This window comes from Malaclemys terrapin, chromosome 17 (genome assembly GCF_027887155.1).
Source record: "Malaclemys terrapin pileata isolate rMalTer1 chromosome 17, rMalTer1.hap1, whole genome shotgun sequence".
NCBI classification, from domain to species: Eukaryota; Metazoa; Chordata; order Testudines; family Emydidae; genus Malaclemys; species Malaclemys terrapin.
Window position 1 is genome coordinate 2,172,657 of NC_071521.1, and position 25,308 is coordinate 2,197,964.

Here is a 25,308-nt window from a genome sequence, read left to right on the forward strand (position 1 = left end):
GCATTTCAGTAGGTTTGTGTGTTGAACTCAGTCCTTTAACTTCTATTCCTAGTCAGTTTTCTTTTGATCCTAAGGCAACCCGTTCCGTTAGAGTCCTTGCTTTCCTTCCAGGCACCTCTATGCCACAGTGTTTCAAAATGCTTTTAAGTGCACCAAAAGTTTGACATATCTCAGTGTATCTTTGAAATACTGCGCCATGAGAGTTTGACATGATACATTATGATAATCCATAGAATAGAGACATTAACACAAGGGTCTTTGACAAAATGCATTGTAATGTCTCTGAAGGAGCCATTACAATTTATCTTGTCATTCTGTAGTGTGGAGTGGTTACAGTGTTCAGATGGGTATGCACAAAATTCACATGCTTATATACACCATTTTATTGGAGCTAAAAAAAATATCCAAATGGGATGGTCCAGTTTGCAGATTTAAAAATACTCTTTAGATTGTAATGCCAAGTAGCTGTTTTGTGTGTTGCTGAGGCACATGCAAGTCTAATCCTTTCTCTCATGGGGAAAATAGTTGGAAAGGTGGTTGTTAGGCTGATATCTTTGGAACATCGTTTTTCCACTGTATACTTTTAAGCATTTAGCTGTAGGCACTTAAGTTCTCTGAACACAGAGGTGAGCATGTGTCCTGTAGATGAGAAAATCTGGGTGTGAATTCATAAACTGAAAGGGGAAATTTTTTGCAAGTGGGAAAAATTGAGTGTTGAGGTTTTTATTGTTTCCCTCTAAGTTTACACTGCTCCTCTCCACGGCTGTGATGGCAGCACCTGCTGAGACAAATAGGATTCAGTTCTGCAACTCCAAATTATCTCCATTAAAAGGAAGCTTGCTTCTGCATCAGCAGTGTGTATTTGACTCAAGTGCCAGGGCTTTCCTCTCCCTGGTAGCTACTGTCCTTTCTAAAAAGCAAGTACTCCACTTGTTACCAGACTCCAGATATGGGAACTCTCTGTAGTTTCACTATAAGTTGAAATCCTCAAATGGGATATAAATTTACACCACCAGAGTGTAGAAGGTCAATGCAGGAAGCATTAGTGTGTTGAGCCAGATCCAACCACGTAAGTCTTGAACAATATTAATATATAGAAAATGACAAGCGTTTTGCTGGTTATACGATATTGTTAAGACCTCTACTAAAATTCTATTGTCTCATCTGCCCATTATTAAAATTTCAGCAAAATATAAGTTTTCATTAATCTCCCACAGCAAATTTAGGACTGTGGACTGGCAGTTGTTTCAGCTTTTAGGACTACATTAGCTGGTGTATTAAACAAAATGTGTCATTCTTCAGTATCTTCTGCAAGAAGTTAAATCAATTTTCAACCATATTTATGCACCACTTTCTCTAAAAGCATCTGAATTATCATTTACAGCTAAGATGAAATTACTCTGTAAAAATTGTCACATTATAGTAATTTTTAAATTGATATTAATCCAACATCATAAAATGTAAAAATCTTAATGTTTTTTTTCCCCCAGTAATTGGCATTTTGGCTTAATGAGATGTTACCTTTTTTAAAGCTAGTACCTACAGTAGTAATAAGAATACTAATCAGTAGTGTATGCTTTTTATCTTAGAGCTGAGTATAAGAAACAAGATACCACTCACGTTGTTAAGAATAATAAAGTGTTAGTATGTGGGGGAGGAAATATAAAGATGTTAATGCTACAGTTAAATCCCACTGTGGGGAAAAATATAGTGAAAAAGATATATTGATAGATGCATCCAAATGCTTGTTGTATCTATAAGTCACTGGTAAAATACGATAATGGCAGACCTGGCTGGTAATTTTTCAATTAAACATATTTTTTTGAAAAATGCTGATTTGCTTAAATCAAAAATTCTTTTGGGGAAAGGATCAGTTTTGATAAATTCCTCAACTCTCACGAATTTTGGGGGGAAAAATAAAGCTTCTCAGAATGTCCCGTTTTGACATTTTTGAAAGAAATTAAGTGGTCAAAATCAAAATAAAATGTTTCAAAATTATCTAAACAATACATTTTAATTGACCCAAACTGAATTTTTTTAAAAGATTTTCAAATTATGAACAATTTTGAAATGTTGACATTTTGTCCCAATTCAGGTGGGGGAAACATTTCTGAAATCTTGAATGTATTCATAGGATGGGAAAATAGTTTCTTGCCCACCTCTAGATAAGAGCTACTTCAGCCATCGCCATTTAGCAGAGCTCCTACTAGCTTAATCATTGACACTCTCTTTTGGCAAAACTGTTCTTGGAACTACAGCTGACTCGTGCAGAGTCTCTGTAGTTACTGCACACAGGGCATTCACAAAGTGACTCCAACCAGTCGCTGTAGGATATCTGCAAGTTAGCAAAGTCTGTTCTAGGATATGGCCACATCTCACTAGAATCCAGCATCAGGATTTTCCACAGATTTTATGTGGCACCCTGATGGTTTTTTAATATCTTAAGCTTGTAGTGAATGAAGAATTTTGCTTTAGATTTAACACTAAGTATTTCCTTCTAACCTCTGATGCGTAGGCACTGATATTGTGAATTTCCTTTAATAAAAAAAAAACAAAAAACCACCAGCTGGCATGATTGTCTACGACTGACCAAGCAATACATTTGTAATTGCAAAAGAGACAATAATATTTGTATTCTAATTTAATTATATGTGCCACATTTTAAGCCTTTTATTTTATTTTTTTTGGCAGGTTCAAGAGGAGAAGAGATCTCCGAGGAAGATCCTCAGATCGATATAGCTACAGTTCAAGATATGCTCAGTAGCCACCATTACAAGTCCTTCAAAGTCAGCATGATCCATAGGCTTCGGTTCACGACTGATGTTCAGTTGGGTAAATCAGTTTCTACTGTACGGCCAAGGGAAGTAGAGCAGTTCAGAACTTCAGCCCCCTCCAGTAGTTATCTGTCCACATAGGTGCATTAAAAATGCCCAATCACCACATTGTCTAATTGACCATACAATATAGTGTTTAATATTGCTACTAATTGTTTACTATCAAAAAGATCAAGTTGACATAAAACCCACATAAACTGTGTAAAATGGAATTAAATTATAGGTTTTTGATCTTTCTTCCCCACTTGTCAATCTGTGCTTCAGAGAAGTACAGTAAAAGGCATCTCTTCTCTCAAAATAAATATCAACTATATCTCATTTCTTAGCACATCAGTTGATAATATTTAAGTATTTGTGTTATCTTCAATCAGCTAGCACATATTCCCTGTCTAAGAAGACCATTATTTAGTGACTCTTTTGTCTGTGCTTTCCAAAGCAAGGGTTTTTGCTGACTAAACATGCAGATTAATTGTCTTTTCTTAAAATCAGTCCATGCTAAATTAGGGAAGATTTTTATTAAGCCAGTAGATTTTAATGGTGTTAATGGAATGGTGAAGTGGAACAAAATATAGCTAGTGTTCTGTAAGGGGTTTAACATTAGCCTTTCTAGCTTTCTCGATGTTCTGCAAAACCTGAAGGCTAAAAGATGACAGGATTTTAATAAAAAAGCTATTTACTAATTTTTAACAATAATAGGGCTTTTATAGTCTCTGGTTTAAATTGTGGAAATTTGATTTAATGATGCATGGATAAGTGAACTATAATACTCTCGCAAATACTTTATATTAAAAATGATTCAGTACAAAAATATTTAATGCTGAAATGCTTACAAAATATTTTTCTGTATTTAGTAGAATAGTTACAAATTTGAAAATTTCTTCATTATTTACTACCGTTAGTCTCTTTATTACTCCAATTCTGAACACGTAAAAAAAATGATATTCCCCTGCAAATATGTACATTGGAAGCTTTTTCAGTTTATTTTGAACTGTCTTGTTAGGGAAGGATTTATATGCTGGTGTTGAAGTAGGACAGTGTTAGGCATGTTTTCTGCTCTTGAGTAAACTATCTGGGTGTGATAGTTTGCTTTCAGTGAAGTTTGACTCACTGTGTCTGGAAGCTGTCAGAAATGAGAGCTTGAAAAGGTCATGACAGATCACTAAAGATAAATGGTTAAGGGAGAATAGCTGTTACAGGAAACGAATGGCTAAACTTGTTTTGTAGTAAAGGGGCTGACCCCATCCACCAGTGTATGGACCATAAACTTTCCTTACTCACCTTCTGTAGCACCCTGTGCCTGTGTCTATTTTTGATGGCTGCACAATTTGCAGTAGGTTTTTATATTCTAATTACATACAAAACAAAAACCCAGTGAGGTGTTCAAGGTATGAACAAATGGAAAATATCAAAAACTCCCAAGTAAGGTCATAAGAACTATATGTATGTGGAATTTTTCCTACTGGAGCCTTTTCGGTTATTCATGTATCAGTGCTTTCAAAAGTAAACATTAAGGGTCAGTGCTGTTTAGAACTAATGGGAGTTAAATGTGTTAATCCTCTTGCTGTGTGGTGCAGAATAGACTCCATTGAATGTGAAATGTCAGAGCCAATACATATATTAGTTTGTATTTATGGATTTTAGGGCTTTCAGTGCCAAATAGCATGTGGATGGTCAGCATTTTCATTCATCAGTCATATTATATATTAGCAGTAGTTAAGTGACAGTTTTCCTGGAAAAACCTGTTTCCTGAGGGTACTGAGAACCTGAAGTCATTAGATGACTTCGTTTATTGATTGTATTGATTACTCTCAGTGTACTGCAGGAATATACATGCTGGCCAGGAAACATTGGACTGTACAGTGACCACACTTAAAAACATCCTTCAGGATTGAGTAGGAGTACCGATTCCACCAGTACTCCCATTTAAGTATAGGAAATCTCCCTCAAACTGGTAGAACCTTTCTAAGGGGAAGGATATTTTTATGTGCAACAGGGCCCTAACAGTAATGAAAAAAAATCTTAGCACAATTTTACATTTGTTCTGTTAAATATGCTAAAGATAGCAAATGTCCCTTTTGTTGGCTGGTTGGTTGGTTTTAGATAATAGTGTAAGTGTCCCCGTAGGTTTTTCTCCCAGATGGTGGGAGACCCTGGCCTTGCCCAGTTATGTTCACTGGGTGATTTAGACACCGGCCCCAGTTACTTATTTCTTACGGGGGGGGATCTCACCCTTTGGGGTTTTCTTAAGTCTCTTCTGATGGGGGAATCAAAAGGAAAGATAAATGTCCCAGCACACTCAAAAATAATTTTTTTCCCCAGAGCCAGCTCAAAGGGAAAAAGGCCAACAGTGCCGTCTTACTCCGGGGCTGTCTGTGTAGCAGTTTTCATGGAGTCTTTCTGGCTGGGCTGTTGAATCAGGTTTGCTCTGTCAGGCCTACCCTGGGGGATCGCTGCACTCCGGGAGGAGTAGGGCAGAGATGTCCTGGGCGGGAGTCCCTCCTGTGGCTTCAGGAGTCACTTCAGCACTTTCCTGCTCAGGGTGATCTCTTCCTCCAGCTGACTGCAGTTTCCTCCCTTTTAATGGCCTCCTCCCTACCATACCTGGTTAACAGGGTCAGAGGGGCAGGGCTAGCCACGCACACAAGGCCTGTCTGGCACCTTCCTCAGCAATGTGGGGTCTATACACCCTGTCACAAATAGGTTCTATGCGTTTGCATATAGTGTAATAGATGCTCTGCTGAAAGAGTTTATGAAATTTGGCTATGGAGTAATGCCCCTGTCTAAAATTGCATAGCTTTATATTTGTAATAATGTACTTGTCAATAAGTCCATTTTTTTACTATAACTGCCTGTACAAAGCCACCAGTAACATTTTAAAGGAGCAGTTTTGATTATGTAAAGCAGGGTGGCTAATGGTGATACTATAAGTCAGTGGTTCTCAACCAGGGGTCTGGGGAGCCACGAGCAGGTTTCAGGGGGCCGCCAATCAGGGCCAGCATTAGACTCGCAGCAGCCCAGGGCAGAAGGTCGAAGCCCCACTGCATGGGGCGGAAGCCCAGGGCCCTGAGCCCTACCGCCCAGGGCAGAAGCCAAAGCCTGAGCAATGTAGCTTTGCGGGGGGCCCCTGTGGCTTGGGGCCACGGGCATTTGCCCTGCTTGCTACCCGTAATGCTAGCCCTGACTTTTACATACAGAAAAACAAGTCTTGTGGCACAGGTGGGCCATGGAGTTTTTATAGCATGTTGGGGGGGACTCAGAAAGAAAACGGTTGAGAACCCTGCTATAAGCTACATTTTGTAAGTGTCTGTGTATTCTTTCCTTTGATTTTCTGAGAAACACTGCACCTTGTAAGGCCAGTGAGAGAATCTGGTTCTGGATTTACCCAGAGAGCTGAGAGGAATGCCCAGGAATGTATACACCTGCGTGTAATTCTTATTGATGCTAAAAGGAGTTATATAAATATCGAGGGAAGAAATGACAGCTCTGTGGCTGACTTTTTATTAGAGCTGAAAGCTTTAGTCACAGTGGTCACAGGGTCTGGGGTTTTATGATTAACTTGTGTCACATTATAATGCACATGTACTGTATTGTCAACATTTCTACTCATTCCAGCATGCAGTAAGGAAAAGATGTATCTATTTGTACACTATGTTATCAAAACTAAAGGAGGCATATGGATTTGAAAAATTATTGCTGGCAAAGTATGTTATTAAAATGGCCCATTCCAGACCCTAGCAAAGAAAACAGCAAGAACAAAACGGTAGTGCTGGGTTGTTGTATCTGTACCATTTGTTTTGCTAAAATAGGTGCATTAAAGAAAATTGGAAAGGAATAATACATTTAACTTGATTGTGAATGTGACTAATTCAGACAGTAAAGCAGAAACTGCCTAAGCTTTATGAACTAGCTAATATTCCACAGATTTTGGGTTCAAATACATGCATATTGGAGCACAGTAACACACAAAAAGACAGCACTGACAAAGAATGTGCTCCTGTGGAGGTGTGCAGGCTAAAGCAAATGATGCCGAGATACAGAAATAATAGATGAAGTATACAGCAACAATTTGCAGATAAAAATAATAGAAGTTAAAGTGTATTTTACATGATAAAGGAAAGATGAAAGAGGAGGAAAGTCTGTTACATCTGAGATGGTTACAAAATCCATGTGTTGTGAAGTAGCCTCTGTTGAAAAGATTGATGCAATGGGGAGTGACCTTGGCTTGGAGCAGGAGCTGGTGATGTATGTATGAGCATCTCTCTGCTAAATGGACCCAGATTTGTAGCACTAATATACATGGAAGCCCAGAACCAAACTCGGTATGGCAATAAATCAGCAGCCACTTTGGGTGTCATTTCTGGTTTATATTCCACTATTGTTCTATCACTTTAATTCATGTCACTATCATCTGTTCATCTGGAACAGTTTTATATAATTTTCCAGTGGCGTTACCTGACAAATCCGATCAAATTAACAAGGTACATTAACAATATTGACTGACTGTGTGAATTCTGGAGTTCCAGGACCATAGAATGAAATTTTTAAAAGCTGTTTCCAGTGGTGATGATATTTTGTTTGCTTTAGGCAGGGAGGAAGAAAAGGATTATTTCCACATAAAGGATTTGTACATTTATTTTGTAAAACTTGTCTTGACTTTTTCAAGCATAAAAATAAAAACTCTCATCAACTTCAAATATAATTTTCTTTGAGAGGCAGAAAATGTCTAGGTTTTGGCCAATTATTGATTACACTGAAATAAAAAATAAAACTGGGTTATAAAATTTTTCTAGAGCGAAATCTTCTAATAAAGTGGATCTCCTGATATAGCTTCAGTCTGCTCAAATTATCTAGGTCTAACACTTCTAGCATCAATTAAATTCTTGACACGCTGCCTAATTGAAATATGGTATCTCTGATGTGAGGGATGTTTAAGGACAAATTGATGAATTTGCTGAATCAAAAAGTAAAAATTGTTTGTGGCGTTCTGTAAACCATATTGTAATGACCAGGGTTAAAACGAAGGTTACTTTACATTTTGTGCAAAGGACCGTAGCAACATGCATGCTCTGTGCATCTGCCTTTTGCTGTCTGTGCATTTTGGTTTTATAATTGAATAAAGTACAAATGAAACGGATTTTTAAGTATAAATTGGGGTTTCATTTTTGAGAGGGGGGAGGTAGAGGTTTTAGATAGATAGTTTTAACCTAGCATCATATTTTTCTTTTATTATCTCGTGTTTAAATAAGTTTTCCTTACACTCCAGCCAAACCTGGCATAGCATTTCCAAAGTATCTGAACCAAAGGCCTTAGAAGGGAAACGTTTATCTCTGCTAGTTTCCCAGAGAAGCAGCAGCAACATATTATTTTAAATACTTTTTATACGCTTGCTCCATTTTCCCCATTTCATTGTGACCTTGACCTGTAACTCATGACCTAAAAATGTAATTACTTTTAAGGCTCCACACAGGTCTCCCTATGAAAGGGATACGGAGAGGCTTGTTCAGTCATGTCAACAGAGACTTGTAATTGTAAACTAAACAATGAGCTCCAGTACTCTTCAGTGCAGCACAGCAAGGCTGTTGCTTTGTAATACTGTGATAAAGACTGCCATAAATTACAGTGTGTATTGCAGGGTAGATTCCAGCACAGCATTAACTCTTCTTGCTCCTTCTTTCGCAAGTTCAGAAATAAAATTTGAAGTGATAATATCGTTAACATTTTCTACAGTCACTCTCAGGATTTGTTAGTATAGGATTCTCTGCTCCATGTTCTTCCCCTGAGTGTTACTGTGCTGTGTGTGCATCCATTTCACCTAGACACATAGTAGTGTAGTATGCAGCCATCTGGGGAAGCCCATGCCCATAAACAGGCAAATTCCATGCCAGGAGCTACAGAATCCATTACTTGCTTTCAAAGTTACCTAATTAGGGTTGGCTCTAAATTGCTGGAAGTGTAAAAATGCACACAATCTCCAGGACTGGACATCCTCCTTTGGAAGAATCTGTTTGGATAGCAAACAAATACTACCAATGGATGTTGTCTTCTGAGATAGTGTGTGTGTGTGTATACACACACACACACACTATGTAAATAAATATACACACACTAATAGTGGTGATTTTAAAAAAAAACAACACAGGAGGTGCATCTTTCTGTAAACCTTATAATCCATTTAGCAGCCACTCTCAGAACAGCTGTGCTTACATATTTGTGAAATGTGTTTCCTGACACTTCTTTTTTTGCTATAGTGCTTTTTTAGCAAGCTAGGAGGGCAACATACAGGTTATGTATACAGTTTGATAATTACTTTGCTTTTGGCTTCAAACACTCCTGCTCTTTTGAAAAGCCCAAAAGGACAATATACTTTGATCCTACATACGATTTATAAAGTGTGTCAAATGGTTGATATGAAATCACTTACACAATCCACTGTTGTGCTTTTTATTCCCTCTGATTCTCAGGTATCTCTGGAGACAAGGTAGAGATAGACCCTGTTACTAATCAGAAGGCCAGCACTAAGTTTTGGATTAAGCAGAAACCCATTTCGATCGATTCTGAACTCCTCTGCGCCTGTGACCTTGCGGAAGAAAAAAGCCCAAGTGAGTAGTGCTTTTTATTTATGTTCTCTGCTCTCTCCCTCTCTCCCGCTGTATGTGCTAGGTGCCAAGAGAATATATTGCCACCATGTCCTTTTCTTTCCATAGGTGTGTTTTATTCATTATATGAAATTTCTTTATATCGGACTTGGTTGTATTATAGTAGAGGGTGTTATGTACAGATATCATTTTAACGAGGACCTTTCAGTGCTACTTACTGTAGACTGAAGGTCTGACCCCGTTTAAGTATTTCTTGTCCTGGCATCAGTATCCACCAATAGTGTTCCATCAGGAAATTGCTATTTCCTGTGATCCAAGGTTTAACCCCTTGGCTGTGATACATTTCCCAACATTATTGCACTTGCTTTTGAACTTTTATTGTAGCAGCCCTATGGGTAGCAGCTTGAATGAATTTAAAGAACACATGTTCTTAGAGAGAGATTTTAATCTCAAATGTACACAGCATATCAGCACATCCCAAAATAGCTGCAGTCCTGGGGTCACTACAGTTGAGATCATGACCTGACTCAGAGAATTCCGTTTCAGCAAAACAGTGGCCATATTTAAGAACCAGGGCAGCAAGTGAATTCTTTGGTAACTGGAAAGCATGCAGTAGGACCCCAGTGTTTCACCAGACAGCAAAGTGAGGTCTGGGTTGAGCTTGAGGCCTGAATGATTTGGTTGAATGCTGCATTGTAGTATTTGTACCATCGATTATTAAAAGAACTAACAGGACAACAAGCTGTTTGTGCACAGGCGAAAAATAGATAGTTGTTGATAGTGACCCCAAATCATAACGATGCAAAACGACAAAGAAGTTATATATATTATAGATGTTATTACATACATGCTTTGTTTGATGGTAGTAAAAGACCCTTAGTGTAGCAGTGAGATAGAGAAAACGTAACGTGCACTTACTAGGGTAATGAGTTTGTCACATTACTTTGGAGGGATGAGATTGTGGGTTCACAGCTTTTATTAAAGATTATGCTAATATTCTCCTTGGAATCGCCACTTCATTCGCCTCCCCTGTTTCTGTATCTCTGGTCAAGCCAATCGTTCTCCCCCATCCCTCCAGCAAGTTGTCACTGTACTCAGTGTGAGTGTGATCCTGAGGTACAGCTTCCGTAGTGGCCAGGCAGTCTGAAATTGCTTCGCCTTCTCTTCAGAGGACTCCAGAGCAGAGCTTTAGCAGCAAGATTGGCCAGTCAGCCACAGGTGTGACAAAATGTGCGATTCTTGACAAAATCCTTGAAGGCTTGACTTTCAGCCAGATGTCAACCCAGCTTCATAAATACACTTGTGGGTTTGCAGCCACAATTTCTGTGGCAAAAAAACTGTGGTTTCAGAATTGTGCACACACCCAAAAACAGGCTGTATCTCAAAATCCAGTCCTGAAAGTCTAGGTTTTTGTCACAGAAGTCATGGCCTTCATACCACACTAGCCTAGCAAGCGTCATATGTCCCTAAACTCGTTTGCATCCCAAAGATCTCCATCTGGTCTGCAGTTGGAATGATGGGGGGAGTCTATTGGGACTGTCAGCACTGCAGAGGTAGCACTTGTGCCCAACTACAACAAACCAACTCCTTCCAGAGAAGGAGCCAGCAAGATGATGGCTTGGAGTGGTGGACATTGGGCTGCGGATGGGAGATAGCAAATATACCTTTGCAATATTGGAGATTTTGATTCTCTCCCTTCACATCACAATCCCTACAATTTCCATATTAAAATAGATTTTATTTACTTTTAAAGGGTGAAAATAATTCTTTTTCTTCTTCCTGAAATCTGCACCTCTACCAGGTCCAGTAAAGATGCCCCAGAATGCATTATTTTAGGGCAATACAAGAGACTTGTGGTGTGACATCCCAGGATGATACATTCTGGGGCACTCTTAGTGGCAGATCAGTATCTATTGAATTTTAAAAGACCAAAAGTTATTTTAGCAGAGTAAAGGAATGAAACTCACTATATTTCCTAAGTTTTGCCTGTGATTTTTATCAGCATAGTGATATATGTTTGTAGCAGAGTTTACATCAAAAATTATTCTTGGGGCTTTCCTTGAATGAATTATTACAACGAAAGAGAGGCTGAGAAAAGATAAGGTTTTTGAGTTCTGCAATATATTTTGTTTCCGTGTTTTTATCTCTTGTAACACAAGCGTGCTCCATCTGGTCTTTCAGAAGCACACTGCAACATGTAACAGTGGCTGTACAGTGCCCTACAGTTATATTGTGTGAAAACATACCGGATGTTTTGTTAAACTGACTGCTTTCTGTAGACATTAGCAGTTGGATTATAATGAAGTTGTTCACTGCACTGCTAGACTTACTTGTCATAGTCCTGAACAGAAAGAGACGTTTTTCAAAAACTTCCAACTATGGCCAGTTTTTCATGTTAATGCGAGTGCTACAGTCAAAGCAATTTGGTCATTGTGATCAGTGTGATTGAAGATGTATGCAAAAATTTCCCAAAAGTATGCAGGTAACTAACATGGCTACAGTTACTGTGTCTTGCAGAGTATGGAGACCCTAGGGTTTCCAGCGAGAATTCTTTGAAAAGATGTCTAAATAGCAATGGGGTATAAAGGGGGTGGGGGACAGTATAGCTTCCTTTCCTTTAAACTCAAATGTCTCACTGTAAAGTAAGTTCATGCAGTGAAGATTTATAGCCATACCCCTGTGAGTGGTAAAGGACGTGGAACTTTGCAACTTTAGAGATGAAGTTTTTGAATATTTACAGATGAATTTTGGGAGTTGGGGTAAGGAGTTGAAACTTCTCTTATCACAAGTTCACAAAACTTAGGGCTGCATCTAACTAAAGTCAATGTGCAAATATATAGAATTGTTTTGAAATAGCTTCAATTTCTAGTTTGCTGGGTATGTCTGAGAATTGTTGTGTGCCCTTGTACTAGGCCAGCATTAGTGTCTTATTTCTGAATTAAAATTAAGTCAGGCCTCATGAATTCAAACAGGGAGAAGAGGTAATGGCCTTACTAGTTAAACCCAGTACCATTCGAATCTGCAAACACTGTATAAAGTGCTTGTTTAAATCAAGTTCAGTCTGATTATCACAAAAGATTCTGCAGGTTTTGAATCTTGAAAGGAAGCATCCCATCATTAAGAAATAAGATTTAAACCTTAATAAAGTAGCTGTCATTTTTATAGCTGAAGAGAGCTCTGTATCTCAATTAAGTGTACATAATATAAAGTCTTAAGGAAGCAACGTAATAGGTTTAATACAATTCTGTCCCCTTGCAATAGTGTAATTTAAAGGAAATTTGATTATGTTATTGTCTTACATTATTTGAACACAGGTAAAACTTCAGTGCCACAGACCCTTGCCTATTTTTAAAAAGTGCACTACAGACAAAGTGTGGGTTGTGATCGATGCATGATGTTGCTATCCCTGTTAAGGTTTAGGGTTACCAGGTTACCACAACATCTGCAGAAAGAAAACATTGATCAAGCACCGAAGTTTTGAGGGGATTAGTAGTTTCAAGAAAGGCCTTTTGGTAGAATTGAGGATAAATTAGTCTGGTAAAATTGTGGTCTCCAAATTGAATGAATCTTTTTTCCATTCCTAAGTACTTGCCAAGATCTGCAGAAATCTGTTTCATTTGCTAATTAAATTCAAACTACTGAATAATGATTCTTTATCATCCTAGTTTTTATTAAACTAAAAGGATTGCTGTTGTTAGCTGGAGTAGCCTTAATCCTAAAGTGGGTTAAACAAAAGCATTCTGTTCTGTAGGTCACAAATATATTGGTAATTTCAAGTTGTAATTTAATTGCCTGCATTGAACCCTGCAGTTTAAGATTTTCTTTAAATTCCTATTCCATTGTTGCACTGGGGCTTAACAGAATGTTAACCCGGTAATAGACATACGGCCTCCCCATTCTATGTCTTGCTATCGAGCGGTTCTGCATGACTAGTTAAAGAAGATGGCAAGAAGATTAATGAAAGCAGCCTGATACAGAAGGGGGTAGGTACCTTTGCAAGACTTCTAGCGAGAAGATATTAGAGCTGAACCAGAGCTTGGCTTTTTCTTTATCCTGTGACCTTTGAACCTGCCTTACTGTGGATAGCTGCCAACAGAGCCGACATTTTGATTGATGTTGCTACACGAGTCAGTCTTTCCCATTGAATTCCACATCTGCACGAAAATAGCTTTTCCAGCAGAATTCATACTGGCTGTAAGTGATAGCCAAATTGATGGCTGAAATGCTTTTATATAGTTTTCATTTAAAGCTAAATGTATTTGATGTTTTAATTCAGTATCATGTTCCTGCATAATATTAAATTAATGATTTTATTGTTGGATTATGAAAAAAATGATTAGAAGACCAACTAAAAAGCTTAATACGAAGCATATAGAATGTTTTGTTTAAACAAGTGTAAGAGCACACAGTCGGTTCTTTTAGAACACAGAGTTCTAAACAGCTTCTCACTTTTGTTTAAATGGAATGGAATGTTTGAACGATTTCTTTTAGCCAGTGCATTCTTGCCATGAACATCCTGTGCTCAGATCTGCACCCAGCACCTCGTCAGCAAGTTTATCTAATATCTAGCACACTGGGCCCTGGATCCCTTCAGTGGAGCAAGAGTAATTACTGGCGCTGTTTTGTGAATGACGTTGCTGTGAATACAATATTGCTTATTTGCTTGTTACCAGAGTTATGGTCCTTTCCAGGGATAACATGGCACCGACAATAACAGCAGTTGTAATTCACCATGGACACAATTGTTTGCACTCATAAAATAGCTAGGTAGAGATCTAAATGGGTGCAAGTGCAGGTGTGAATAAGTAAACGTGATTTTGTAGTTATAATTGTGTCTGCAGGACACTGTGGGCTCAAATCATTGGAGGCTAGATGGGGACATGGCTAAAAATCAGAGCTATCCTAACATAATGACCGGCTGTGCTCCATATGCAGCATACTGTAGGTCAGAGGTTGATGCTGCTTTTATTGTACCACTGGCAATGCCAGAAGGTCACCCCATATAGGGTTGGCATTAACTGTGTAAAGCTTGATCCACCAGAGAAAGTGGTTGGTTGCAAGGCAAATTATAGGATTTTGTCCATGCCTACGAATTAATGACTGGCATGGACAACTATTTACTATAGTAAATAATGGAGATTCCATTTGCGGTGAGCAGTTCGTGATGTGTGATATATATCAGGTTATAGTTACATAGTTATAATATTGTAGCTGTGGATTGTTAATTTAAGGGTAACTCTTTATTAATAAATTCAACCCTGTGATGTATTAGCATACAGTAAGATAAAGTCCTGCCTGAGTACAAAATAGAGCTTAGCTTTAACTCATTAAATACATCCGTTATTGAATAGCCTTCTCATAAAAGTACTCTGGAGCCCAATCAGGACGTGCATTGCCTCATCCTTTTAACAAATATGTTTCGTAGCCCTATTAAAAGGGGTCTTCATCTATCCTGTCAAAGCTAGTCTGCTGGGGTTTTTTAGTTTAATTACACTATCCAATTAAAACTCCTTGCTGCATTTTGATTCGCTTCTCCTTGGGCTTGAGTGGATATGACATTTACAAGACTCGCCTTTCAAGCAGACAATAGCGTGATTGATGAGGTGCAGACGCAATGAAGGAGGCGATTGCCATGTGGAAGCACTGCTTAGTGCATTTTGATTTATTTATCATTTCTTTCCAAAACAAGGTTGCTGGTGAAGAGGTTTTGGGCAATCCTGAGTTCCACCTCAGTTTTCATAGTTCATGCAAAAACCTTTATTAGATTTCTGTCTTTGATATCATTTCTGAAAGGATAAAAACTGAAAAAATTCCCCATGTGTAAATAGCTAACACAATGTGACTTTAAAATGGTCACATGCAGCACATGCTTAATTGCAGCTCTGCTTTCACGGATCCTGGGAAGGAGGCTCCCACTGTAATGTTTCCTTAAACAGATGGTAATGGAATGTAAAGGGCCTGAGTTATGGAGAAAGTGTTCCTAGAATACACAAGTCCCCAAAAGAAATGAATAAACCAGACAAAGTACAGCTGCCTGTTTAAACTTTGTATTAATGGACATCATATTATACTCCGTTGTCCTCATTTACGTAACTCCTTGTCGTGAGGTGTACTTTACAGCAGCTATGTCGGGTGACATGTCCGTTATCCTCATTTATGTAACTCCTTGTCGTGAGGTGTACTTTACAGCAGCTATGTCGGGTGACCTACTGGCCCACTGCAGTGAACACTGGAAGTTTTGCCATTGACTCTAGTGGGGCCAAGATTTCACCCGTAATTTCTGTTGTAGTCATTGCTTCTGAAATATGACTCGCCTTCTAAACAGATGCACCTTTCCAGGGTGGGTGACTACATCCAGTTAAATAAACTGAAGAACTGTCCAGATTGTTGTTATTATTATTTATTATTATTATACTACAGTATTGGCTTGTAGTAGCTCCTAAAGGCCCTGTCAGGGATGAAGGCACCATTGTGCTAGGCTCAGATAGTGCATAATTTTAAAAAGAGTAAAATTGGCAGTTGTTGGTAACATCTGAGCTCTGGGGAAAAAACATTTCCACTCAGAGTAAAACTGGTGAAAAATTGTTCCTCATAAAAGGGCTTAATGTCTTTTTCTGTCAACGTGAAAAGCTTCTTTCTCTTATGTGAATGGAAGCAATATGTATTTTACAAAGCTTTTTATACATTTTTACAAGCACAACTTGTATTTTCCAGAAATTCTAGAGAAAATTTCCCAACTACTTTAAAAACTGAAATTCTTCAAAATTTCATGGTGAAATTTGACAGCATGTTTTAGCTCTAGAATGTGAACAGGATAATAATAGAATGTTCTTTAAAGAGAACATATGTCAATAGCCATTTGTATGAGTCTAGTATATTTTCCTCATCAAACATGAGGGGATACAATGACAATGTGGTGGTAATAGAGCTGACTTCTGTTGGGTCAAACAAGCTCTGAACATCTCCCAGTTTTGAGGGGTTGGATGTCCAGACATGAATGCTATGGCTCTTTAGGGTTTAACGTTTCATTCATTTCTCTGGGATCTCAGAAGAAGGGAAGGCCAATGCCAGAGATGTTGGGCTGGAGCAGAACATATTCATTTCAGCCATATACGTTAAAGGGCAGGCAAGGCTTATTTAAAAGAATTGACTATAACCAAGCTGTTCATAGGAGGCCGTGCTATCTGAATTCTACAAGGTACAGTAGAGCTCATTTGTCTTCAGATGTTCTTTATATAGAAATATAAAAATATTGAAATTTGTATTGATCTCTGAATTACCAAGGGTGACATTAAGAGGGTTTAGAACTGTATATCACATATTTAAGTACTCTTGGAAATGGAAATCAATCCATCCCTCACAATTCATAAATTCCATCTGGCCAGAATAGTAACAAAACAAAGTGCCAGTTGATTGTTTCAATGAACTAATATTTCACATAGTGAACAGTATAATGTGGATGTGGAAGCACATAAGCATAATACTGTAATGCAACCTTCTAAAGGAATGTTTTGTAAATCACCTGTCAGAGTATATAAACCCATGGCATCACTATATTGCTGATTATACAAATACTTTCCACAAACTAGCCATTAGGTGTTTATACTAAACTTTGGCGGTAACTAGACTTGCCATTTTATTAACCACAGATAGCCCCAAATTGCTGGGGTTCCTTTTAGGGGCATGAGACCATTTTGTTTCACTCTCTCTGCAGTCAGCGATGTCTCAATTGGCGCTTGCTTTCTGAAGCAGGAAATCGGGCTGCAGCCCTAACCGATGGAGCATGAACACAATGTGCTGCACCTGCAAATGCTCCAGCCGGCTGCTCTAGTGGTGCAGGCCCCGTGGAACAAGCTGTCGTATGGTTAGGTTGCTGGCTCCACCAGATAGTTCTGGGCAGCCCAGCACATTCTGTGCTGGGCTTCCTTATTAATTTTCTCTATTTCATGGAGAAGCTCAGTTCTTTTTATGGTGTTTTCAAGAGACCTTCACACCACAACATAAACTCTTTGTTCTCAGGGTAACCAATTACTTGTTTCCATCTTCGCTAACATGCCTCTTTTTAAAATATTACTGAGTGCTGCTAGTGTGGAAACAAGGTGATGCTGGGCATAAAAGCTAGATCTCTCCTCCTTGTGCTCCTCCAGGAGGACTTGGGGGCAGCCAGACATCTCTGTGGGGATGGATTGAACTCTGCCTCCTGTTACACAGCACAATAAAAGTGTTATTGACATGTATTGCTCTGTAATTGTCATTGAAAAGGATGACTCTTTAAAATCCAAAAGTAAGTGCTTGAAATAAAGTTCTACGTTCTGCTTCTGTCAGCTGTATAAATACTGCAGCTGAAAAAAAAGGAATAAATCATGTGTTTAAACAAGAGGTGAGGGGGGCTAGGGAAGGTTTCCCTGTGACGCTGGCCTGTTTTCAGTATTTCAAACAAGCCTATTGTCTCACTTATTCTTTTTTATTAATATTCTGCCGTATAGTATTATGGCTTATCTACTCTTGTTAATATACTGTAGGACTGCAGGGATTGAGAAAAGCACGTTGCTAGTGATTCTTTTAATTCTTCATATAATATGTAGTTTGTGCCTCTGCAATAGAGAATTGAAGTAGCAATTTAATGTTGTTCTTTCTCACCGAAGATGGGTGCGTGTGCGAGAGAGAGAGAAGAGATATTGTATTTGCAGCTTGCATCTGGGCCCATTGTGCATATTCACATGTGTTTTGAGAGGAAAACAGGAGGAAAAGCCCTTAAATGGGTGGAAGGAGTTTAGGTAGTTTGAGCTGGAGACAGGATAAAGCTCACCCCCCACTCCCACCCCGTCGTTCTCAATGCAGGCTGCTCTGCAGGGAGTTCCATATACTCGATCCACTGGCGACACCATTGCTCCATCCCCAACCTCCTGAATTTCCCCCAGGAGGGTCTCTTGCGGCAGTCCCCTGCTCTCTGCACAGCAGAACGCCCCACTTGCCCTGTGTTCAGACCCGTCCGGGACCATGGGACCGTGGAGGATTTAGCTTTTAAGCAGTCTGTGCTCTCAGACTGTGTGACGAGCCAAGTGAGCAGGGGAAGAATTAATACAGGTTTTGATACATTGCAACTACTTATTGTTGTTAGTAATATTTGGTGCCTGGAGGTCCCAACCAAGCTCTGCTAGAGTACAAGACGGTCCCTGCCCTGAAAAGCCCCTGGTCACGCAGCAGGTCAGTGGCAGATCTGGCAACAGAGCCCATGTCCCCTGATTGCCAGTCCATCACCTACCCACTGACTGTGCTTCCTCTCCCACCACGAAATGGGGTTGACCAATCATTTCTGTTTTGTGTTTGAGACTTGTTCAAAGGTGCTTTGAACACCCCAGAATAGTCTGTCTACATGGTCACAGCCCACTACCTGGGAGAATGTACCATTGGGACAGGAGAGAAGCAAACCTAGAATGAGATGTTCCAGGTAGGCTAGTGAATTGACAGTTCCAGGAAGGACCAGTTTCTATATGTGCATTCTCAGGAGCTGCGAAGAAGCCTAGCCCGTTACCAGCAGTGAATAGAGCCCTTTGGATTCTTGGCCTGTAGTTTCTGCCATATTTTAAAATTCCAGTGTGTAACATCACCTTATACCATAAAAAGCCATGAATGCTGAAAATTTACAAAGTTATATCATGTCTCCATGAATAGTGAGTGTGTATTTGCACTCTTAGAATGTTAAAAGATGCTGAATTCAGTCCTTAGCAGTAGCCAGCCGTGAATTAATTAACATACTGATTAGCCTGTAGCTGAGACTTCCAGCATTTTTAATACCACCAAAGCTTCATTTGTCAAATGATTTAAAGTTTTTTTTAATTATTAGCCAATTTTTCAATAGAGAATTTATATTCATGATTAGTGCATCATAATGGTGCTTAATTAACATGCCATGATAAAATACTGAGGTCTCAAATTTGTTGGCCATGGTTTCTTAGCATATATCAGTTGATTTTTTTTGAAGATCTGAAGAATTAGATAACGTAAATAAGATTGCAAATAAGGCTTCCTCCGGGAAAGAAGTGAATTTACAGTAATGTGGCTGTTACTTTCTGGATTAGTAACTTTGACCTTTGAACTGAATAAATTAAATGAAAACCGATGAAAAAGCTTACATACAGAATGCATTGAGTTTTAATTTTGAAACCATTCATGTTCGTATGGTAAAGGACATTTTGCCCTCCTGTGAGTTCTGCCATTAGGACATCTGCCCTGTTCACATTAATTTAAAGATCACCAGCTTCCATGCCATTCCACTAGGCCAGCCAGAGATTTGCCTACCTGCCACCAAAATGTTGCCAATTTAACCAGTAAAACTATTTTCTTTGGTTGAGCAGGGGTAAGGCCTGTCAGTCAGATGGTACATTAATAAGCATGACTAAATTTTGATTTCAACTATCCTAGAATAAAGAGCTGTGTTTCTAACTGGGAAGATCTGTTTTGCAATATCATTGCTACAGAATTTTTTTCTTTAAAATTACAGTACTGTTTTATTTAGCCTTAAGCAGCTGGGTTTTTTATTTTTACAGTGATAACTCTGGGGTTAATTGGCCTTTTATCTTAAATATAACACTTATCTTCTACATGTGATGATTATACAGTGGGTAGTTTCATAAAGTAGTTCTAATGTGGCAATTTAACTGAAATATAGTCTAGGGCTGAATGGGACCTAACTAGCCATTTGATAGATTTTTGCATTTCCTACAGTGGGGAAATGAACTTTATTGAAAAGAGTTCAGCTGCTCCTGTAAGCCACCACTTGCCTTAAATTGAAATGACATGAGAAGCCTGTCAGCATTTCATTACTTCCTTCTGCTGTGCGGATGGTATGCTAAGATCACCATCTGTGGTTTTCTTCTGTCGAGCACACAAGCTTTGCTAAAACTTTAGAGAAGTATTGTGAACACTGTATTTTATCTTTCCAGGTCATGCAATATTTAAACTTACATATCTAAGTAATCATGACTACAAACACCTCTACTTTGAATCAGATGCTGCTACCATCAATGAAATTGTCCTGAAGGTGGGTATTAAAATTTAATATAATCCAGAATTCTACGTGTTTTATCGTTCCTTAGACATGAAAACTGAAAATATTCAGAAGGTTCTCAATGCATGTGGATAATGCAAAGCATAAGCCAGGCTGAGAGGCTTTTATTTGGTTACCACTGAATTTTCTGGACTTTGTATATTGGATCCATTTTTCAGACAGCCTGACAGCAGGCTAAGTCTGTATAGAAGATATTTTGCTATAAGCTCTGATGTAGCTAATAGTCTGGAAGATGTCAATTCTCGGGGGAGTTGGAACTGACCAAACGTTTACTTGGTTAGGTGTTTACCTTTAGATTGGTGGTGTGTATTTAACTATTTAAGATACAAATTAACCCTTAAGAAACCAACCATTCCCAGATGCATGTGCCCTGTGTTTTAAATCCTTCTGGAGTTTCTCTGGCATCGATGGATTTCACTAGGCAGGACAGACAGGGTGACGGTTAAACTTTAACTAGTTGCTTCGAATATCCTCCTCAGAATCATTAGAAAATACGTTAGTGCTGGTAGCAGTATACCCCAGTCTTCAGTAATTCCCCCCTAGAAGTTCGTTTCCCATGTGAGCCAGTTTTAAATCCAAGCCATGCGGCATGTGGCCTTGTGCCCAATGACTAATTAAGAAACAATACTACCAGGCCCTTGCACTATTCTTCTGGGGCAGATATTCCTGTCTGGCCAAGGTCTGCTCAGTGCAAGTCTGGTGGGGGGAGCCAAAGGGGGTTTTAAGTGACCTTATGTTCCCCCACACTGGGGCTAGTCAGGGGGCAAGTTGTCCCAGCTTTAAAGCCTGCCTGGCTGGCCAAGAGACAGTTATGGGTGCTGAGGGTCCCGGGCATGGAGATACCCTGATCAGACTCCTTTTCTTCTCTGAATGCTGGGGGTAGAATAGGGCTTTAGGTCACGGGAGGATCCCCCTTTGCAGTGAGAATTCGCAGGGCACTGCCTCCCCCAGATTTCTGGTGGCTCTGCACCCAGAACAGCACAAACCAGACATAGGGACCGAGCTGCTGTCCTGCTATGATTGTTGTTAGGGCCACCGTTTGTGTTCCAATGAAAAGTGCCCTCCGCATGGATGGGTGACTGGGAGCCTAGTCCATGCGTGGAAAGTTACAGGATTTGTCAGTAAGCTCTCACTTCAAGTACATAAGCAGAGTTGCTTAGGATTAAAGAAGTGGGTTATTTACCCACGAAAGCTGATGCCCAAATAAATCTGTTAGTCTTTAAGGTGCCATCAGACTCCTCATTGTTTCTGTGAATACAGACTAACACGGCTACCCCTCTGATCCAAGAATCTACAAGCACTGTATGAACATGGAGTTTAGCTTCCCTGTCCCATGGAGAGGTTGCTAAATAGTTTATTATTATCTCCATTTTACAGGTGAGGTACCTGAGCCCACACAGCGAGCAGTTTATATAACAGAGAAACACTTCAAATTATACCTGCAATTAAATAACTGAGCAGTAGGAATCAACTTCACAGCAGTAGTGGCTTCGTTTAATACAAAGCTGGAGGAGTGCTTGATGATAGCGCTCTTTGAACTGCCTGGTGCATACACACACCAGATGAGGAAAGCGGGGAACCCTAGCATTACTGGAAACAGGGAAGTTATTTAATAGTTACTTTCAAATAGCTTCCTGCAGTTTCTCAGTGGAGTAAAGAAAAGGAACTTCCTCTACGTAGAAGGGGAATATTTAAACTAAACTTCCACTGCACTTCAGGCTTTTCTTAATAGCCAGGGTTAATATTATTTAAAGATTTCATGAGGACTCTAGTGGAATTATAAACCTGGATTTGATATCAAAATAATTTTCATGGACACAGATTGATTCCAAGTTTATGACTTCAACACGGGATCAAGCAGAGGATTGTAATTCTGGCAGGACAAACTTCTCTCCTTGCTCATTTAAGAAATGTTTCCCCAAATGCACGTCTCAATACAAAGAAAACAAATTTTTCCACCCCAATTATTTTATGTTTTAAATATATTTTATCATAACCATTTGCTTTTATACTGACTTGTTATATGAGCAGGTTGATTTACTTTCCGAAACAAACCATCATAATACTGTTGGAAGATTAAACTTAATATTCTGCAGTCTATTATTTTTGTAGCAATTTAAAATTTTAAATGATCGTTTTTATATGCTATTCCCTATGCTTAATAGTATTTTCTGTGTAAAGGTTATGGAAGTGCTAAATAACTGACATGTGATAAAGCATTTTAGTTAATACCCTAAAATATGGGTTTAACTATTTTTTGCACTAAAATTGTGAACTTTTACATTGGAATTTTTATCCCTACCTGTCTTAAATTAAACGATTCCACTCCAGAAGCCTTGATATATCCAGGAGTGTTCAGTATATTTTTGGAAGGCCAAAAGGACAGACTTGATATGGGTAAAATGAATGTCCAGGACACAGATCTTACTGAACACAATAATATATTACCTTGCTGTACCTATGTTGTAACTTGTTTATACAGAGCATTTTTCTGTTTCAGAAATAAGTTTTCGAGTTAAGCCTTTATTTCTTTCTCATTCTTTAAGCGTTAACAGATGCCGAGAAATCAGACTTTTCAAATTAGGTTCTTTACATGATCAAGTGACAAAGACTGAGGCTTTATTGACCATGAAAACTCGCTATATTTTTATGCCTTAAGCTGTAATATGCAATGAAAGTGAAACACTCTACAGTGCATAAAATTGTGCAAGTTTTAAGCCACAGCGTATTAACCAGCTAATGGCAGACCAAAGGGCATTTTTATCTTTTGATTCTTGCATTAACCTTCCATTAAAATTATCTATGTGATTATCAGAAAGCACTGGAGATAATAAATTTAGTGAATAGTAGGCTTGTTAAATATCATTTAAAAATGCTTTCATCAAGTGATATGTGCCAAAATACATGGAAAGTATGAGATTAGCTGAGTATGCAAACATCATAAAGAGAGAATGTTTTGTATTAAAGCTGATAAAACCTTTTATTGAAGCCTATTAATGTATTAGACCAGCACTGAGAGTCTTCATGACTTATGGCACCTTAAAGACTAACAGATTTATTTGGGCATAAGCTTTCGTGAGTAAAAACCTCACTTCTTCGGATGCATAGAGTGCACTCTATGCATCCGAAGAAGTGAGGTTTTTACTCACGAAAGCTTATGCCCAAATAAATCTGTTAGTCTTTAAGGTGCCACCAGACTCCTTGTTGTTTTTGTAGATACAGACTAACACGGCTACCCCCTGATTCATGACTTATTGCATTCATCTGGCAATTTGGCTAACAAGTGGCAGAACAACAGGGAGCAAGTGCTGTGAGCCTGTGCGCTTTTATTGTATCTCATGCAGTCATCCCGTCCAGGGATGGTGGAAGGCTACAAGCAGTAACATTGCACAGCCATTCCTGTAAGGTGACAAGACCAGAGGGTCAGCAAGCCCGAAATTAGAAGAGTACTTTCTTGACTATGGGGTTTGAATGTTCTTTGCTGTTCCTACCTTGTTCTTTTCATTGGTATCACTCTGGGGATGGGTTTAAGTGAATCATTGTTCAGTGATGTAAAGATTTGTGTGTTCTCAGGCCATTCCACCAGAATGAAATGAAATGTTGTTATGTGTTTTCCAGGTTAACTATATTCTAGAATCCCGAGCAAGTACAGCCAGAGCAGATTATTTTGCTCAGAAACAAAGAAAACTGAGCAGGAGAACAAGCTTTAGCTTCCAGAAGGAGAAGAAATCAGGACAGCAGTAATGTCTAGCCTGGAGCAAAAACCTGTCCGCACAATTCGAAGAAGGAGAAGCTCCCAACAGTCTGAGACAGGTGGGAGCCAGAACTGCAGAGTTCTTGCTGCCAACAGCCAGGAGCAGCCAAGGAAGAGAATCAGTAATACACAGTTTCCCAGGATGAACAGATGACCCCACGTTGGTTATGGGAAGTCTCCCTTATGACAAAAACAAAGAGCGATATCAGCCGGAAGGAGGACTGTGACACTTACAATTCCTTTGATTAGAAAGGAGGAGGATGTAGGCTGGCATCGTTTAAGAACTATATTCTGTACAATCACAAGGAAAGATGTGGTTACAAATTATTTCACAGCCTGATAAAGATAAATTCTATACATCAGTTATACACACACACACACACACGTACTGCTTATGACATGATCAAATTTCTAAAAATGAAATGTATCCGTTTTTACTATTAATAAAGGTGTAATCTTTCTCCAGGGTTATCTCCTGCACAGTTCTTTGGAGGGGTAGCGTTAAGCTACAGACTGTTGTCTCTTGTTTGCGTCCAGGGACAGTGGCGCAGTCACTGCACACAATGGATTCTTGAAGAAATGTTTATACAGCCAAGTCTGGTGGGTTTTTTTTAAGCATGTTTAGCAGCTGCATTTTTCTACTTTGAAGACGTCTTGTTGGAAGTTATTTACTTCCAGTAAACTTTGTATTTTGAAAACCATGGCAGCTTTTCTGGAATGGAATGCCAGGAATCTTTCTTCGTGGAGATGGGGTCTCCAGTAATTATGAGTGGCTGAATCAGCAGAGAAATTCCTGCTTATTGGGCTGAGTTTCTGGTCTCTCAGAGAGTTTTCACCTGAGGATTGAGAAATAACTTTACTTTTTCTTTTGTATTGACATTAGTAAACGTTTTATAAATCGAAATGAAGACTTAGTTTGTACTGGGATTTGTAACTGTTCCAGCCTTGCCCATCTCTAAAGAGTTGGATGCCATATTTCTGAGGGTAGTGGGAATTGTAGCTGCCCTTTTGTTTTCATTTTGGTTCGCCAGAAATGTCTTTTATGAATTTCTG

General features: G+C 39.0%; 1 protein-coding gene across 2 annotated transcripts in view; it reads left to right on the forward strand.

Moving 5' to 3' along the window:
- MAPKAP1 (MAPK associated protein 1) overlaps window positions 1-24,720 on the forward strand; it is a 154,590-nt gene extending 129,870 nt beyond the window's left edge. For both annotated transcript variants that reach the window (XM_054007724.1, XM_054007723.1), the window contains 4 exons: window positions 2,692-2,832; window positions 9,296-9,433; window positions 20,377-20,474; window positions 24,120-24,720. In XM_054007724.1, coding sequence (XP_053863699.1) covers window positions 2,692-2,832; window positions 9,296-9,433; window positions 20,377-20,474; window positions 24,120-24,245 — 503 coding nt within the window. In that variant the 3' untranslated portion in view covers window positions 24,246-24,720. The remainder of the gene's footprint in view (window positions 1-2,691; window positions 2,833-9,295; window positions 9,434-20,376; window positions 20,475-24,119) is intronic.
- The last annotated feature ends 588 nt before the right edge of the window (window positions 24,721-25,308 follow it).